This window comes from Notolepis coatsorum (genome assembly GCF_963971535.1).
Source record: "Notolepis coatsorum genome assembly, chromosome: 17".
In the NCBI taxonomy this organism is placed as follows: domain Eukaryota; kingdom Metazoa; phylum Chordata; class Actinopteri; order Aulopiformes; family Paralepididae; genus Notolepis; species Notolepis coatsorum.
Window position 1 is genome coordinate 3,700,344 of NC_140181.1, and position 20,516 is coordinate 3,720,859.

At 44.6% G+C, this 20,516-nt stretch overlaps 1 protein-coding gene across 1 annotated transcript in view; it reads left to right on the top strand.

Annotated features, from left to right (window-relative positions):
* LOC311244603 (cullin-3-like) overlaps positions 1-20,516 on the top strand; it is a gene marked incomplete at both ends in the record, with an annotated part of 78,242 nt that overhangs the window by 43,424 nt on the left and 14,302 nt on the right. The window contains one exon of the mRNA XM_084334200.1: positions 12,380-12,487. Within this exon, the coding sequence (XP_084190326.1) occupies positions 12,380-12,487 (108 nt within the window). The remainder of the gene's footprint in view (positions 1-12,379; positions 12,488-20,516) is intronic.

Below are 20,516 nucleotides of genomic sequence, written 5' to 3' on the forward strand. Positions count from 1 at the left end.
TACCCGCAAACAGTGATGCAAATGCTCATTTGTCAAGGAGGCACGGTTGCTTGTTTTAATGGCATTCATGTGAGAGAAACTGGATTCACAGGTGTATGTTGAGCCAAACATTGTTAGCACAGATATTGCCAGCGTTTTTATTTTGGGGAATGTCTTGACATGAATACACTTTATCCAAAATGTTGTGGTGGATTCATTCTCAAGTGCCTGCTTCAGAGCAGATGATGCTTGCATGTCAATTATTTCAAGTTGCAGGAGACCTTCATCAATGTGAAGTGATGCAAGGAACTCTTGTCCTTTTGTGGAAATAGCAGCTACATTGGCAAATGGGTTGCTCACAAAATGCATCAATTCTCTGGACATGTCAAATTCATCAAATCGACTTGCAAAGTTTTCCCTCAATTTATCAATGAAATCTGTCATTAATTGAGTGACTTTTGGCTCAATTGTGCGTGTTAACGTTGACATGAAAAGAAAAAAGGAAAAAAAAAAATATATATATATATAATTTTTTTTTTTTTATTTTTTTTTTATCATGTAATCTTTGGCGGGCCGGTCAGCATCATCCCGCGGGCCGGATCTGGCCCGCGGGCCGCCAGTTGAATAGCCCTGCTGTAAAGGAATGTGAATCCCTGCCCACATTCAAAACCGCTCTTAAAGAGCACCTACGGGAGGCTGCAATTCGAAACTGGCCACCGTAAATGCCCAAAACCCCCACCACCTCCTAATAGACAGTCTCCTCCCCACCGCATGTATATATTCCCTCCCCGCCGTATGTATATTTCTCTCCCACCCACCCACCCCCCCCCTAATGTACAGTCCCCTCCCCATCATATGTATATACTCTGTCAGGATCTAGGGGTAACAGTACTGTATATTGGAATACCGTTTATGTCACAAATGTATCAGTACTAAATACCTATATGTCCCTATGCCATAAATGTCATGTATGTTGTGTATGTCATAAATGTCTATATGAATTGAAAATGGGGGACCCTGATGGAAACAAGACAAACGTCTTTCTCAGGTCTGCATCCCCTTAACAATTGTATGTATTGAGCCGTACTGTATTGTACCCATTCTGCAATCTGTTAAATAAAGTTTTCATTCATTCATTCATTCATTCACTACCACACTACAGAAGGTTAACCTTTCACTACCACACTACAGAAGGTTAACCTTTCACTACCACACTACAGAAGGTTAACCTTTCACTACCACACTACAGAAGGTTATATAGCGTACTTGCATCGCGTCCCGCTCTTAGCCATACCGAGATATACCTCATCTCATGTACCTATTGTACTCCATCAACGAAAAAACCAAATACACCCACCACCTGCCAGGCCCCGCCCCTTTAGTGGCGTGCTACATAGTACATGGCCACCACTCACTCTTCCTCTATTTTCGTTTCCATCATAGCGGATGCAAGTCGCCCTATGCAACTAGCTGTTCGAAAAGTTTAGATAATATTGTGTGCTTACGGAGATTTGCTTACCACTGGAATCTTCGGGGTATGTTCCAACGACACGTCGGGTCTATTCTGATGTTCCCTCGTCTTGTGGCAGCAGATCGAGGAACAGCGTGCAAGGTTGGCTATCGAGCCGGCTCGCACACAGGTGAGCCCTGTGTCATCAGGCATTGATGCTAGTGTTAGTAATGCTGGTGTGTTTTGTTACACAACTAAGTTGTGTGTCGGTTTGGTGAACGTTCCACTGCAGTGGACGGGTTCCAAGCGATCCTGAAGCGTGCTGCTAAACACTAATGCTAACGCTAAATGCTAATGCTAAATGCTAACACTACTGCTGACATGTTGGGCACTGTCCCCGCCGTGGGATGTTGTCGCTTTTCCCTCCTCTTAAACCGGTTCATTAATGAAGGTCAGTCGGTAGCTAATGTGGGGGTTTTGCTGAGTCCTATTTGACCCCTTTTTACGGGTAAATGGGTTGACAACAGGGTACAGGGCGGGTGTGCCGTGGCTAGGTAGCCTAGCCAGGTAGCATTGATCCTGTGCCTCGGCGGGGTTTGAACGGTGTCCCACCCGGTAGCCGATGCTTGAGAGCGAGTCGGCTCGGCGGGTGGCAGTAGAGCTATACTGCTGCAGGACGGAATGTAGCGGCGACCAGTGTTGTGGCTCAGCTGACTGTTTTCTGTCCACATTAGCGTCGAACGCTATGCTATAGTGGGGCTACTGTTTTGTTCTGTCTCTCTGCTACGGGAATGTCTGTCTATGCTACAGTTTTTCCCTCCTCTCAACCATTCATGCTGACGGTCAATCGGTGTCTACTGGGGGAGTAGTGCGGGGGGGGCTTTGTTTACCTTCATGGGTAAATGGGCTGAGGTCTAGGGCTGGTGTGCTGTTGTGAATATTATGAATGAATGCGGGACTGGTTCTCTCTGGTCCGCCTCCCCTTAACGTTGTGTACATGGGCTTGCCCATTCTACAGTATGTTCGTGGTGTTAGTTAATTTATTCATTAACCCCTTCATGGTGCACACCACAGTGGAGGTTGCTGTTTGGTGCCTCCCACTCCCGCGAGATCGGCAGTGGTCTGAAAAGAAGAGGTGCGCGTGATTTAGGTGGTAGTAATATCACTGCAGGGCTACGGTGTGTAGGAACCCTTGGGGTCCTCATGCCTTGCATGTCCGGCTGCAGAACACCTCAGCATGTTCTGGAGGGGTGTTCAGTGGGGGGGCTTTTGTCACCTGGATTGATGTTAGCTTCCCCGTATCAAACCGGCCCTTTCTGTCGGGGTCCCCCCTTGGGTGCGGTTGCCTCGTGGGTAGTGTCAGGTTCCGACCCGACTCCACGGAACGCTCTGCTCGCACGGGTCCAGGGTTGGCTACGCACAGCGGGTGGGACCAGGCCGCCTATCTACAGTTCCTGGCGGACCTGCGCCACATGGCGGCGGGTGCGTTGGGAGTGTCATCACATATGGCTACAGCAGTACCATATGTCGAGGTGGATGGAGAGAACGCTGAGGCGGGGACTTGTATTCAAAACACAACCCCACCCGTTTTCGGGTTTGGTACAGACCCTATTGTCAGGGTCACCAGCAGTGACAGCTCTGGTCGACGAGATCTGATCTCTGTGGACGAAGCAAGCCATCGTCGTGGCGTTTTCCTCCCGGTGTTCTCTGGTGCCTGAGAAATCGGGAAGGGGGGGGGGGGTGTCAGACCCATGTTGGACCATGGGAAGGTTCAGTATTTTTTGGATCGTCTTCTACCTGTTGAACACTGTCAGGTGGGGGTCTGGTTCTCCTCCATAGACCTGTAGGATGCGTGTTCGCATCCCCGATCTTCCGTCCTAGGGCTTACCTACGCTTTCTTACAAGGTTAGCGTATGAGTACCAGGGGCTGCCGTTCGGCTTTTCTCTGGCTCCCCGCATCTTCACCAAGTGCGTGGAGGCCGCACTGGGGCCTCTGCGTCGTCAGGGGTTACGAAGTGTATTCTGCCCTGCCGACGTTCTGGTCCTTGGCGGTCAAGGTGGATCGTCAGGTCTCATGCCAGGCAGGGTTCCTACCAGCCTGGGGTTGCTGTAGACTGGAAGTAGAGTACTCCTCTTCCCAGTCAACGGGTGGAGTGCTATGGGCATCCCTCTCAGAGCGTGTTGCACCGGGCGGCAGGCGGCTGGCTATGGGCGTTCTCTATCTGCGCGGCCTGAGGGCTTCCCACATCCCCGGCAGGGTGAATGTGGGTACAGGTGTAATGTCGCGGGGCGGTCCTCACCCTGACGTGTGGGGATTATGTCCGGACATAGTCAGGCAGGTCTGGGACCGATGCAGCGCCGCCTGGGATTCTTTCCCCATACATCTGTTAGGTTGGTTGTTGGGGCGGGTACGTTGAGGAGCGCAGGTCCTTGATCCTGATTGCGCCGGACCGGGGCGCAACTGTGTGGTTCCCGGTCCTGATCCAGCTCTTGGTATCCCGTCATGGCCTGTTCCTTGGTCATCACGGGCCCTCTCTCAAGCACACGGGTCGCTGTTTCAGCACCCGGTGTTGTGCCAACATCTGATGGTTTGGCTGGTGAGAGGGTAAGTCTGGAGAGGATGGACCCTTCTGTGGTTGATACCATCCGGAATGCACATGCTCCCTCCACTGTCACGCTTTATGCGGGCGGTTGGCGTATGTTCCAAGAGTGGTGTAAGGCGGGGGGCAGGGACCCGGTGTCCTGCCCCCTGGATGCTGTCCTTGTTACCTCCAGTCTCTCCTTGATAGACTGTCGGCTTCGACGGTGAGGGTATATGCAGCAGCTATATCCTCTTATCATGAGGGATTTGAGGGTGATGTTTTGTTCAGCCACCCTCTTGTGAAGCGTTTCCTGCTTGGCGCCCGACGCGTTAAGCCGGTAAAACACTCTTTGGCTCCGAGTTGGGATCTTCAATTGGTCCTCGTCGGTTGTCCTTGGCCCCGTTTGAGCCTCTTGAGCAAGCGCCGTTGGAACAGCTGTCGTTCAAGACCGCATTCTTGCTGGCCGTCACCTCTGCTAAACGCGTGGGTGTGCTTTGTGCTCTCTCGGTACGACCAGAGTGCCTGTCTTTGCCACTCTGCGGCCTAATATCCGGAGTTCCTTCCGCTCCAGGGATATTGTGGTTTAGGCGTTTCATCCACCTCCTCACGGTAGTGAGTTGGAGGTGGGCCTTCACCTGTCATGTCCGGTCCGGGCTTGAGGTTTTACCTCAGCCGTACTCAGGGCCTCAGGGCTACCGATCAGCTTTTTGTCTGTTACGGTGGTTCTCGTGCCGGTAAGGCACTATCGAAACAGCGCCTGTCCCATTGGTTGTGCGAGGGCATTGCCCTCTGCTACACGCTGGCCGGGCTGGCTCCCCCTGGGGGCGTCAGGGTGCACTCCACTCGTGGGGTGGCGGCCTCTGCCGCTCTGCTGGGTGGGGCCTCGGTGGAGGACATCTGTGCCGCAGCTTCATGGTCCTCCCCGGGTCCCTTCGTAAGGTTTTACCTCATGGACATGACCGGGGGTTCTGTCTCCCAGGCGGTTCTGAGCTCTGTGGCCTCTCCTGCTTCCCGTCCTTTGGTGGGGTAGCAGGGGTGTGTGGGTATGGGCCACGGTGTGTTGTGTCACACGTGGTTCCGCCTGTGCTGTGTGTTCAAGGGGTTCTAGTTCCCTCTTGTTCGCACTCGGGTGGAGTTGACTGCGCCCCCTTTTCATTAGGAAGGATGGGGTGACGGGACTCCCCTTTCCCCTTGATGTGGGCTTACGGGTCCTCAGGGGGTGCATCTGTCGGGCCTCGCGTCCGCTCTACCCCATATCTCGGTATGGCTTAAGAGCGGGACGCGATGCAAGTACGCTATATAACCTAGTTATATGAGTACTGGCTAAGCGTCCCGCTCTTAGCGTGCCCTGAGTTCCCTTGGGGAAACGATGACAGATTACAAAGGCACCTCCCTCAAACTGAACAGTGACATCTCCTTAGCAAATGATCTCAATATCTTCTATGCGAGGTTTGAGGCTTGGAATAACAACACCAGCCTACAAACCACCAATGGGGGGGGGGGTCTGCTGATGGAGACTCAGTGTTCAGGGTAACAGAGCATGAGGTGAGGAGGACCTTTAAAAAAGTGAATATCAGGAAGGCAGCAGGACCGGACGGCATCCCCGGCCGCGTCCTAAAAGTCTGTGCCGACCAACTGGCCCCGGTATTCACTGACGTATTTAACCTGTCCTTAGAACAGGCTGTCATCCCCACCTGCCTGAAGAAGTCCACTATCATCCCTGTACCTAAAAAATCCAAGCCTGCTTGCCTCAACGACTACCGCCCTGTAGCTCTCACCTCCATAGCCATGAAGTGCTTTGAGAAGCTAGTAAAGGGCTACATCTGCTCCTCCCTCCCCATCAACCTGGACCCCCTGCAATTTGCATACCGCCCCAACAGGTCCACGGAGGACGCCATAGCCCATGTGCTGCACACAGCAGCATCACACCTGGACAAGAGGCAGGGGAACTATGTGAGAATGCTATTCATCGACTACAGCTCAGCATTCAATACCATAGTCACCACCTCCAAACTCATAGCCAAGCTCAGGGACCTGGGCTTGAACTATGACCTCTGCCAGTGGGTCTTGGACTTCCTGACGGGCAGACCCCAGGTGGTGAGAGCAGGCAACTGCACCTCCTCATCCATCACCATCAACATAGGGGCCCCCCAGGGCTGTGTTCTGAGTCCCCTCCTCTACTCCCTGTACACACATGACTGTGTGGCTAAGCGGAACAACAACACAATCATCAAATTTGCTGACGACACAGTAGTGGTGGGCCTGATCTCTGCAAACGACGAGAGGGCCTACCTGGAAGAGGTCAAGGTCCTGGCGGGATGGTGCCAGGAGAACAGCCTCTCCCTGAATGTCAGCAAAACAAAGGAGATGATTGTGGATTTTAGGAGGTCGGGGGTCAGGGACTACAGCCCCCTCAGCATCGACGGGGCACCGGTTGAGAGAGTGAACAGTTTTAAGTACCTCGGAGCCCACATATCCGAGGACTTGACATGGACCACACACATTGACAGTGTTGTGAAGAAGGCACGACAACGCCTCTACTTCCTCAGGTGCCTAAGGAAGTTCCAAGTCAGTCAGAAGATCCTTAAGAACTTCTACTCATGTACAATAGAGAGCATCCTGACTGGCAATATCACCTCCTGGTTTGGGAATAGCACCGCACAAGACCGAAGCAGACTACAGAGAGTGGCACGTTCAGCCGAACGCACAATTGGAGGGGGGCTTCCCACCCTCCAGAACATTTACAACAAGCGGTGCAGGGGTAAGGCTAAGAGTATTATCAAGGACTCCGGCCACCCAAACAACTGCCTCTTTGAACTGCTGCAGTCAGGCAAGCGATACCGGAGTCTCATGGCAAGTACAGAAAGACTCAGAAGAAGCTTCTATCCCCAGGCCATCAGGTTGCTCAACGAACAATAACACTATGCAACAACCATCAAATGCACTCACAACACACACATCCACACGCACACACTCACTTTAAACAAACAACACAATGCAGCACCCACTCTCCACACTTTAGAACACCTAAACAAGGGGAGCTCCAGTAGCTCACCGCGTACCTCGAGCGCTATTTCGGCGCCGGGGACAACCGTGCTCGTCACGGATCTGGGGTTTAGCGAGTTCGATTCCCGGACTGCAGCCGTGCCTTTCTCAGAGTGTCTTCCCCCCCATCTGTACCCCCATTCAACCTGTTTCTGTCTGTCGGTCATTCTTGACCAGAGAAAAATGCGATAAACGCAAAAAAGAGCCGGCGGGATGGCTAAAGTTTTAAAAAAAGAACACCTAAACACACTTTATATTTATTGGTAAAGGATTTGCACTACAACCCATACCTCAGTACACCTTACTGTAAATTGTACCTAAATTGTACCTCATCCCATTTCTGCTTTGCACTATATAGTATTGTATATTAGTATATTGCATAGTATATTGTATATTGTATGGTAACTCAGTTACTTCTATTCTGCATCGAACATTGTACATATGTATATACTGAACACTGTCTACGTACTTGACTTCTATTTTTACTTCAATTTTTACATGCTATACTATTTTATTTCATACTTATCTTTTGTCTAGCACAGTCTCTGGAGCGTAACAGAAAGAAGCATTTTGTATAAAAGTATTCTGTACTTCTGTATGACAACTATTAAAGAAACTTGAAAACTACATACCGTCTGTAGTGAAAGGGTTAACCTTCTGTATTGTCTCAGTGAAAGGGTTAACCCTTTGTTAGTGTGGTAGTGAAAGGGTTAACCTTCTGTAGTGTGGATGTGAAAGGGTTAAGATGTAAAATTGTGAGTGGAAAAAAAGTCTCAGAAAACAATAGAATGGAACTTGGATATAAAATGTATAGCGACTCCTGCATTCTTCCTCTTTGCACAGGCTCTCTTACCTGCTCAGGCTTCTGATACAGGGTTCTTACAGTCATCGAAACACCTGGAATTGATACCCTCTTGATTAGGGTTGTTTTGCAGGGTTAACTGTTTCAAATGGACAGTTGACCCTCGTATTTCCTGGGTCAGCGCTCGAGTGTGCTGCTGTTACGAATGAATGTTGTGTCCATTAAGGTCTTGCACCCTGATGTAAATAAATAAAATGTTGTGCTTTTCTTCTCCTGTTTCGCACACACTGACTTTGAATGGCAAATGTGTAAAAAGTAAAAATAAAAAAAACTGTAGGTGATATTTTTCTGGGGTGCGACGCAGTGGAGGTTTCTCTATGACAACACGTGAAACACAAATTCACTCATAATTCATAATTGTTATTAATTTACCTATACCTATATATTAAAAAAAATATATATATATATATATATTTTTTTTTTTATTATTATTATTATTTTTTTTTTATTATAAATGTTTTCCTCTGTAAAAAAAATGCCAGTGAATTATTTTTTTTCAAAAATGGCCAAAATTGACAGCTCTGAGCAGGCCTGCACTGCAGTATTGCCTGCAGTAATTATTCGTGAAGAAAACTTCACAGGTGTGACCCATTGTTAAATAAATAATAAATAACAGCAAATCAAAATAGGCTATTAACTTCATCTAAGCATGGTCTGTGCAGTTAAACTCTTGCCATTGAATGGAGGATTGATTGATTGACAGCCCTTGACATCCAATACACGGAGGTTGAATATGATTGGCAGCCTTGCAAATCCAATCAGAGATTTCTGCATTGCAAAGTCAAAATGGGCCCAGCTGCATGTCCGGAGGATAGGTTTAGCTCGGGCCAATCTCAAGTTTCTCAAGTTTCTTTATTAGTTGTCATACAGAAGTACAGAATACTTTTATACTAAATGTAACATAAAGAAGCATTTTGTATAAAAGTATTCTGTACTTCTGTATGACAACTAATAAAGAAACTTGAGAAACTTGAGATTGGCCCAAGCTAAACCTATCCTCCGGACATGCAGCTGGACCCATTTTGACTATGTGAAAGTTGAGACTATAAGAAAGTTGTTGTTTAGTAGTTAGTAAGCTGTACAGCTATAACAAGTCAGGCTAAATTAAACTTTGCGCCAACATTAGGACCGAAGTATAAACCAGCAACTGAGCAACATGAAGAAGTGGATTTATGCATCTGGATCAGAAAAAATGTTGTGGATGAAAAAGTAAGTAGGCCAGTGGCGGCCGCCACTGGGGGGCGCTAGGGCGCCGCCCCCCCCTTCAGGCCCTGCCTGGTTATATGAGAGTAGAACAAGAAAAGGTATCTTTTTGTTTTTAGTTTTATAGCCCTATAAATAATATAAACATGTTTAAAATGAATAATATTTACTAATTTTAAGTATGTTTGTATTTCCAATGCACAATATAACGTTATTATCGCAATTAAAAAACACTCGTTTTCCAGAGCAGGAAGTGACATCACGTTTTTTTTATTTTTTTTATTTTTTTGTATTTCTCGGCCCGGGCTATACGCGATAGCGCTCTGAGTGCGCGTCACAGTTTGATCGCTGTATCCGTCACAGCCAATCAGTGCATAACGCGTTGTGCGTTGAAATATGACTATTATGTTGGAATCCGGGCGCGATTTGAAGCGGTCTAGCCAGTAGCGTCAAGAATATCTGTAGCCGCATTTCGCGGAGACGCTCTCTGATTGGCCGACGCCAGTATTTTTTTCCGTGGCAGAATTTCACAGAGATGATCTCTGATTGGCCGAATCCAATTTCTAATGTTCCAATTCTAGCTTCTAGCTTCCTAGGTTGGTTCCTAGGTTGGTCTAGGTTGTTTGTCTTAGAGCGTGCCGTGACTGCAAGTTCTTTAGACTGTTAAGCTTAGGCACTCTTTCAAAGTTGGTTAAGGTTAGAGTTTGTCTTAGAGCATGGCGATAGAACGCCAGGTAGTTTGCAGTCTGTTCGAGCGGAAATGGACAAAGGAATGTACTTGTTGAGTGTTGTGCTAACGAGCTAACACTTGGCTAACAAGCTATATGGCGGATTATACACGTTTATCAAGCTCTCCTGCCCTGGACGTTTCAACTAAACAGTGAGTCTCTCTCTCTCTCTCTCTCTCTCTCTCTCTCTCTCTCTCTCTCTCTCTCTCTCTCTCTCTCTCTCTCTCTCTGTGCTTAACGTTAACGTTTGTAAATAGTTTTTTTTAGGAGCAGTACTGTTAGGCTACTGCTGGCCATTCATGAAGCGAGACATTGCTGATTGTTTATTTATTTTATAACACAAGACTATGACTACCAACTGCCTAGCCAGCCGTGTATCAATCTTGGATGCAATAATAACGTTACTTACCACACTGACTATGTCGATGGCTCATTGATTTAACTACCGCAGCTCTCTCGGATTGAAAATACGTGGATTATGGCTTGTTCAATATCGTCTATGTTTGAATGAATGAATGAATGAGAACTTTATTAACAGATTGCAGAATGGGTACAATACAGTACGGCTCAATACACACAATTGTTAAGGGGATGCAGACCAGAGAAAGACGTTTGTCTTGTTTACATCAGGGTCCCAGATTTTCGATTCATATTGATAGTTTAATAGCTAGCCTTGGCTCGTTTAACAATATGCAAAATATGTGTACAGCCCTGTACTCATACTGAAGTTATTCTTGGTATATAATAGGTCTGATTGTGTAACGAATTGATTCCACGTCGCGCTGTGTGTGAGAGAGAGAAGGAGAGAGGGAGAGATCTGCCTGTGTTTGGAGACGGGCGAGTTTTGTTTCTAACTTTTCTATTTATATTGTGTTTCAAGTTGTGAATTAGAGTCTAGACTATACTTTATTTGACTGGTTGTGTGTTGTTGTAGTAACAGCTGAGCGACTCGTTCATAAGAGCCGATTCATTGCCGTGAGCGTGAGTCGAATCGCTCACGTCTTGCCATGAGTCTTGCGTGGTACAGTACTGTACTGTACATGTTTGCAAAATATTTGGTATAGCGCCCCTAGTGGCGAAGTACCCACCGGCCGCCACTGAAGTAGGCTACAGTGCTTGTATGCTAACAGTAGCTAGGCAGCTTAGCCTACACCACAATGATAATCACCAAGCTAACTTACTGTACACACTGTAGGGCTGGGCAATTAATCGAAACAGAATCGCGATATCGATTCATAGACCTATGCAATCTAATTTCTAAGTTATGACTATTTTCTTTTATTAAAAAAAACGTTTTTTTTTTTTTTTTTTTTTACTTTTTAAATTGTTTTATCTGGGTTGAACATGATTTGTGGAACTCCCTCTGGTGTTGTGGTCGTGGTATTCACTGACCTTTGGGAAGTATTTTGACATGCACATGGGTATCTTAGTGGTGTAGTGTATCTTGTAGACCAGGCCCATTGCAAGTTGCTGTACTCTGTCGTCTACTCTAAGCCATCCTAGGTTGTCAAAGTGGACAGGGGTGAGGTGGGTTTTAGGAGTAAGGTCAAGCAGTAGTCTGACCAGTTTGTTTTGTGATGTTTGTAATCTTGTTTTTAGTGCCTTTGAGGTGCTTTGGTACCATGAGGTGCAAGCATAGTCGTAGTACCCTTGAATGAGTGCTCCTGTTAGAGTCTTCAAGGTATTCTTGTTTACCAGAGAGGAGATCCGGTACAGGAATCTAGTTCGTTGGTTGACTTAGTTTTATTACATTGGATCCCATTTTGTCACAGGAAAGATTTGCCTCTATAGGATGGAACCCAGGTAGGTAATATCATCTTTCCTTTTAAGATAAGATAAGATATTCCTTTATTGATCCCCTTGGGGAAATTCAGGCATCATAGCAGCATGGGGGAAGGGGGGGGGGGTACAGGTAGTGAAAACAACACAAGCAGTGTAAACAAATAGGTCAATATAATTTACTATCTAACTAACTGAAATATACATTATTCATTATTCACAGTATCACAGTATCCACATAAGGTGCAGTATGCATAAGGTAGTGTTATTGTCCTACTTGGGTTCCTATTAGTTCTAGGTCGATGTCTGGCAGCAGTCGCTGCCCACTGTTGTGGAGCCTGATGGCCACTGGTATGAAGGACTGTCCGAGGCGGTTAGTTGAGTGTCGGGGGGGTATGAGTCTGTGGCTTCCTTGTCACCTTCACCTAATATGTTTTGATCTGGTCAGGTGCGCTGTCACCTAAAATGTTTTGATCTGATCAGGTGCGCTGTCACCTAATATGATTTCATCTGGTCAGGTGCGCTCTCACCTAATATGTTTTCATCTGGTCAGGTCCGCTGTCACCTAATGTTAATATGTTTTCATCTGTGTCCACTGACCACTGACACACAGTGGGGGATGTTTTAAAAATATTATTTAATATATAATATAATATAATAATTTGTGCTTCACCTAAAAATTTGGTCAGCAGCCTCCACTGGTGCGACGGTGAGTAACTGTTCCTCCTTGTCTTCTGCTCTCTCCTCGCAGACCGAGTGTGGCTGTCAGTTCACTTCCAAACTGGAGCAGATGTTTAGAGACATGAGTATCTCCAACACCACCATGGATGAGTTCAGGCAACACGTACAGTCCACGGGGGTAAGACTGCCCCACACACACACCTACCTACAACAAAACACCTTTCGTCTTAACCCTTTCACTGCCACATGACAGAGGGTTAGCCCTTTACTGTCACACAACCGACGGCGATGCTCCATCATTAGCATCGCCGTTGGTTGTGTGATAGTAAAGGGTTAACCTTCTGTCGTGTGGCAGTGAAGGGGTTAACAGGGAACGCTCTGGGAGTTCTCAAATCAAATGTATTTGTTTTTATTTTTGAACAAATGTTTTTTATTTTCCCTTTTTTAACATAAAACTAGACAAACAATACAGTAACAGTAAAATCTATGATAAATCACAGGACAATGACAGGACATCTTCTCCACCACAGCTAACCAGATTGCTATGCTGGCTTCATTAACACCTACAATTCGTGCAGTAGATATCTCTAGATAAATCACATCGAGATAGGTAAGAACCCATACCTTCCGGCACATTTTATCCGGTTGTATCCAGCGTGACGCTATCAACTTTTTGGCAGCCGTAAGACCGGACAAAATTAGTCTCTTTACATGTACAGAGGTTGATAACTGAGAAACATCATTCAACAACAATACAGAAGGCAGTATAGGAATGGTCAGAGATAAAAATTCTGATAATTGAGTGGTTACTTTTTCCCAGAATATCTTAACAGGAGGGCATTCCCAATACATATGCATAAATGTACCAAGAGCACCGTTTAAACACAAGGAGCATCGAGGGTCTTGTCTGAGCCCCATTAGGTGCAAACATCTAGGAGTCAGGTAAGTCATATGAATAAAATTAAGATTAATCTGTTGGTGATCCGGGTTGCGTGATGATAGCCGAACGTTTGCCCAGACTGCATCCCAATCAAAATCTACTTCCAAGTTTGGGATATCCTTCCTCCAAACCGAGTCTAGGGGAAGGACATCATATGAGGACGTAAGTAAGTGACGATAAAAGTCAGAGACGAAGCCTCTCGATGTCTCCTTTTCATAAAAGAATTTGTGAAATCTGTGGTGCTCAAGTGGAATCTTTAATGGGACTCTGTGAGCCTTCAAAGCTGCTCTTAATTGTAGATAGAAAAGATGAGTGGAGCTGGTGAGGTTAAATTTGTTAAATATATGGGCGGCTAGGTGGTGTAGTGGGCAAGGCACTCGCCACCAGTGTGGAGACGCTAGGATTCGCGTGTTCGAATCCAGCTCTCCACATTGTTTTCAGTTTAGCTGGTCGTCCGCAGTAATACACATTGGCCGTATTACGGGGAGGGAAAACTGAAGGGTGGGGATCGAACGTTGTGAACAAGCGACTCCTACAAGTCGGTTGGTGCGCCTGCGCAGTAGAATCAGGAAGTGTCGGGGGCAGCGTGAGCCTCCCACGCGTTACTCCTCGACACTGAGAGATCGAGCTGCGCAGGTGAAAAGATGCGACTGCTGTTACCTCAAGTACCGGAGGGGACTTGTGCTATGTATGACTTAGTCCACATTGCAGCCGGCTTGTGGGAGGCAAGAAACAGCGTTCGTGACAGGGGAGGGTTGAATTGGATGATACGAAATTGGGATGGGAGAAAATATAGAAAAATGGGAGAAAAAGTGGATAAAAAAAAAATTTGTTAAATATATCTTGATAACTGCAGAAACCATGGTCATCAGTGGCGTAACTCTCTCTCTAGGTGTGCGGGGGACAGAATTGGGGGCGTGGTGAGTGACGCGGGGGGGGGGGTTAGCTACCTAGATTTTTTTTTAAATACCAGGGGTGCAATACCGCATTTTCCCAGGCGGTGGCGCCATTTCTCCATGTAAACGACACACTGAGCTCTTACAGAAACAAGCATTTCAAAGTATTCTGTTGTGACAAATAATAAACAAATTTGAAAGGTTTATGGTGAAAGAACATTTATATGGTGCTTCAATTAGCAATTATGAACACAGTAATACAAGATATGCATGATAAAAAAAAAGACATGCTAAGTTCCTGAGAAACACTACTATACAATATACAATTTTAGCTCTTAATGTATCTATCACCTTTATCTATCACCAATAACTTTTAAACAAATTTAATTACAGGTACAAAACGTTAACATAAATCACTCTTATGCACTGGTACATAAGTTATATAACAAACCTGTTTAATAAAACTCTAACCCTTATGGTCATGCCTGCATCGATTGTGCAATAATCCAATACTAAAATACCTGAGAGGGCACTGGTTCCTATGTAGACTACTATACAATTTTAACTCTGTCATTATTATACTTAATGTATCTAAACTATATTATACAAGAGCCACATCTGTTCTTTCCTTAAAGTGACTTTTTATATACCTCATTCCTTTAAAGTGACTTCTCCATTATTTAAATTGACATTTTCGCATTTAAACTCATCCAATGCTTCCAAAGACATGTTGTCTCCGATCATGGGCAGAGATGAATTCCTCACAGAGTTCTCTCATGTCAAAGACATCAACTCTTTCTTGATGTATATGACAAACTGCCACACTGTTCAACCTTTTCTGCTTCATGGAGTTGCGAAGCCAGGTCTTCAACCTCCGGAGTCCGCTGAAACTCCTCTCAGAAGTAGCTTTCTCCTCTTGGGAGACGGTGCCATCTCGTTGTTGCATGCACGCAGGTAGGAGTCGGACATAGCACTGTCGAATGTCTTATCTTATCTCTCTTTATACCGTATGTGATGACGTATTTTAACACACACCTCGGCTGACGACCCGAGCTATTATTATGCAAAGACGAGTACTTTAGCGAGTGGGTACTTGGCCCGTGCAGGGCAAGAATGCGACCCCCATCTACTGCTCTTTGCATAATAATAGGACAGGTAGTCAGACTCAGCTCTTTGGACGGTAAAACGTGGGGGGTACAACTGCATTCTGAAAACATGCGGGGGACACTTTCCGATGTCCCCGGCGTCAGTTACGCCCCTGATGGTCATCGAAGATATCCCCCAATGTGTGTATGCCTTTCTTTTCCCATCTAGGAAATCTGATAGGTTGTTGTGCAATAAGGAGTAAATTGTTATTAAATAGGGGAGAATGACTGTGCCATTTGTGGTGGTTAGTACACTTTTTCTGTGTGTCACGCCATATCCGGATCACATGTGTAATAAGAGGGCCAAATCTCAAGCTGCATTGCTTAATTGATAAGTTGGTGTACACTATATCCTGCAGTCTATGTGGTGCCACTATGTTCTCCTCTAATGGTCTCCAGGATACCGATGCTTGAGAATCAAACCAGGTGATCAGTGGTCTTAAAGAGAACGCTTTAAAATAATAGTTGAAGTCTGGAAATGCTAAACCCCCGTCGGCTTTATTTCTCTGTGCAGTGGATCTTTTTATTCGTGGAGGTTTGTTGTTCCAAATGATTTATATTTTTTTTTATCCACTTTTTCTCCCATTTTCTATATTTTCTCCCATCCCAATTTCGTATCATCCAATTCAACCCTCCCCTGTCACGGACGCTGTTTCTTGCCTCCCACAAGCCGGCTGCAATGTGGACTAAGTCATACATAGCACAAGTCCCCTCCGGTACTTGAGGTAACAGCAGTCGCATCTTTTCACCTGCGCAGCTCGATCTCTCAGTGGTGAGGAGTAACGCGTGGGAGGCTCACGCTGCCCCCGACACTTCCTGATTCTACTGCGCAGGCGCACCAACCGACCTGTAGGAGTCGCTGTCCACAACGCCCGATCCCCACCCATCAGTTTCCCACCCCCTAATACGGCCAATGTGTATTAGTACGGACGACCAGCTAAACTGAAAGCAAATGTGGAGCGCTGGGCTCGAACTGACGAGCCCAGCGTCTCCAGCATTTCGTGGTGAGCGCCTTGCCCACTACGCCACGTAGCCGCCCCCAAGTTCCAAATGAATTTATATGCAGCGGAGTGTAATTTTTGCCAGTAACCAACCGGGGGGGGGGGGGGGGGGGGGGGGGGGGGGTAACGGCAACATCGAGCTGAAGAAGTTAATTCTGGGTAAAACATCCATCTTAACTATTGATGCTCAGGCCTGTAATTTTATTTTGACCACCTGCCGAAGTCATTTGTGATCCTATCTAGGAATCCGGAATAATTATACTTCACCGTTTGGCATACAGTATAGTGGGGAATATTTAAACTCCAAGACATCTAAAGTGTTCTACCATGGGTATATTTGCTGGGAGGATGGTAGCCTTCGCAGTCACATTGAGTGGAAGGGAGGCCGATTTTGGCCAGTTTATCTGAAATCCCGATAGATTGCCAAAATCATCTATTACTTTGAGAAGATGAGGTAGGGAGGTGGTAGGGTTTTGCATGAACAATAATACATCGTCCGCATAATAAGCTAATGTGATGCTGTGTTCCCTTAATTGAGATCGGCGCTATGGACTGGGATTGTCTTATGTACTGTGCCAAAGGCTCTAGGGATAGAGCAAATAGTCCGGGACTAAGAGGACAACCCTGTCTAGATGAGCGCGACACAGGAAAGTGTGGGGAGCAGAATTTACCTGTTAAAATCATGGCCGATGGATCTGTGTATAGTACTTTGATCATATTAATGAACCCCCTCAAAGGCCTTCATCGCATCCAAGGATAATACAGCTATAGGAGGCACGGCATCCTTGCTGGAGTCTATCACATGCAGTAACCGTCTAATATTATCCGTGATCAGGCGGCCTCTTATGAAGCCTGTCTGATCAGGGTGAACTAAAGATGTCATATGTTTTTGAAGTCGGATGGCTAGTACCTTAGCGTACAGCTTGAGATCGGTTCCGAGGAGGCTTAAGGGTCTATAACTACCGCATTCTGTGGGGTCTTTATCTTTTTTAAGTAGGATAGATATGAGTGCCATATTGACATCCCTGGAAAAGTTCCCCTCTTTGACTGAGTATAAAATCATATCAAGTAATAGTGGTCCAATTACATCCCAACATGAGAGGTACAGTTCGGGTGGAATGCCATCCCAGCCAGGGGCTTTACCACTTTGCAATTCAGATATAGCCTCCCTAAGTTCCTCTAGTGTAATAGGTGCATCTAACCGTTTAGCGTCTTCCTTTGAAAGTTTAGGTAAGTTAATTTGATCAAGAAATGTATCCAGTTTATTATGATTGAAGATCACTTCTGATTTGTACAGGTTGGAGTAAAACGTACGGATAGTCTCGTTGATTTTTTTGGGGTCTGTAATAACAAGTCCCTGTTGGTCCTTAATGGCAGGGATATCAGCAAATTGTTCACTGGATCGTATCTTCATAGCTAGTAGGTGACTAGGTTTAGAACCATGAAAGTAATAATGTTGTCTTGTTCTGCATATTTGAAATTCAGATTGTTGTATTAAAATGGAGTTAATCTCCTTTTTCAACACTTTAATTTGAGACTCTCTACAGTTGACAAGAGTAGTTGCGTTGTAAAGAGGAGAACAACGAAGAGTGAAGCACTTCCAGCTCTACCAATTTGGATTGAGGTTTCTTGCGGAGGTTGGAGGCAAAGACAGTAGTGTTTTCCTTGATAAAACCCTTTACCGATCTCCATAATGTTCTGGGGTCTTGTACCGAACACGCATTAATCTGCAGGAATTCACTGAGTTTATTTTTGAATTGTAGGTTGAATTCATTGTTTTTCAACAGTGTCGAGTTAAAGCGCCATCTTGGGGCTCGGGATGTCATTCTACTGAATGAGCCCTTTAGGAGTAAATAGTTGTGATCTGACAGTGCAATGGGCCCCAATTCAACGTCAAAGCTATCAAATAGTCTAGGGGATGCAAAAACATAATCTATTCTAGAAAATGTCCTGTGTCTTGCTGAGAAAAAGGAGTACTCTCGCGCTGTTGGATTGAGCGATCGCCACAAATAATTTACTCCTGTATCCTTGGCCCAGGCCTGTAGTGCCGTAGAGGCCTGTTTCTGGTCATAGGATGTGGTGAGACTAGATTTATCAATCGAGGGATCCCAGATGTCATTAAAATCTGCACCAATTATAAATTAATACCCAGGGAGATCTAACATCGCTCTAGTGAGTGAAGCGTAGAAGTTAGCGTCGTAAAGATTAGGGGCGTAATCCGCTACCAAAGCGATTTTCCTGTTACAGTAATCTATTTTAGCAATAGTTACTCTGCCATCTGCATCAAACCATACGTCCAACAATTTAATATTCAACTTCCGTTTCACTACTATAGCTACACCACAGGATTTAGTGCCAAAAGATGAGTAGCTTATGTTTTGATATATTTTATCCGCCAGCTTTACATTTTCAGCCAATAAAAGGTGCGTTTCACTTAAAAGAGCCACATCAACCTGTTGTCTTTTCATCCATGTAAGCACGCTTTTGCGTTTATGTTGTATATTAAGACCCCCTGTATTCCAAATCAAATGTATTTGTAAGGCCCGACAACACACGTTAATGTCCCCATGGGCCGGACACGTATTCTTTAAACAAGTCAAGAAGAAACATCACAATAAATCGAGAACAAAACAGAAAAACACCATAAAGTCCAACAAATGTAAAATAAATTAAGACAACACTCCCAGACATGGCCCACGCGAAGTTAACCTCTTCCACCTGTGGTGAAAATCCGCCTAAAATATATACCCAGGTAAATGGAATATTGCTCCACTTCTACAAGGCTCATTTGCATATGCTTGGTATCTAGGGACATCTATGGACCTCAGGGAATGTATTCACAGTGTCAGAAATATTGTGTCTATTACTAGGCTTGCTTAAATTGTGATGAAACAAAGGAAAATATGAATTATGATTTTGCTTTGCATCTTTGACTGTGAATAACACCATGCTAATAATTACCAAACATTAAAAACTGCCACTGATCTCGTTCAGTACCTTCTTGAGATCATGTGTACAAAAAATCGAAGGAAATTAATAAAGGGAAGATGATTAAATAGAAGGTTCTGTAGATACAGTACTGAATTCTCCCATCCGGACCAATGCAATTTGAAATGTTATTATAGAATATAGAATAGGAGGCTTATAAATTACCTTATTATAGCCAATTCACACATATATATATATATTAGGGCTGTCAGTTTATCGCGTTAATTAGATTAATTAATTACACAGCAAATTATCGCGTTATGAAAGTTAACTAAAAATTAATTACAAAAAAAAATTATATTTTTTTTATATATAATTTTTCTTTTTTATCTCATTCATTCCATAAGAATGTAGAATACACATTTACAGACTTTTTTTATATGGTCCATTTGCATGTTCTTGGTATCCGATTCTAGGGACATCTATGGATCTCAGGGAATGTATTCCCAGTGTCAGAAATAGGCTTGAGTAAATTGTAATGAACCAAATGAGAATATCAATAAAAATTATTTTATCTTTGAATGTGAATAACGCCATGCTCAAATTGACCAGACCTGAAAAATCTAAGCAAATTAATAAATGGAAGATGATTAAACAGAAGGTTTTGTAGATACAGTACTGAATTCTGCCATCCAGACACATGCAATTTGAAATATGATTATAGAATATAGAATATCAGGCATAAAATGGTTATGAGATTAAAATACGATTAATTAGATTAATTAATTACAAATCCTGTAATTAATTAGATACATTTCTTTAATCGCCTGATTAAATTATTATATTATCTTTCAAATTCCCGAGTTCAATTTGGATTTAGTATCACCAGGCGTGCATGAGAACAGATAATGAAATCTACTGTAATGTACAGTAGCTTTTTTATTTTTATCAAGGTCGCACCATTTTGAAACTATTTTCAAATCTAATTGTTGCTGAATGCTAACAATAGGTAAGCGAAACTAACTGCGTTTTCAAATTTGTCAAAAACATTACCTTTTGTGGCTTATTATCCTGAATAATAAGTTATTGATATATTTCATACAGAACTCTGAACCTTGAACCCCTATAGAATCTTCCATGAAGTGTAGTTCTGAAAAATTCCAACGCTGATCGACAGATAATGATGTCTATTACAAAATGGCCGCAAAAAGACTACAATTCCCATGGTAAAAAAATATCCCAAATGGTCGCTCTCGTGACTAGACTTGTCCAAATGAAATCTATCTAATGACACTTT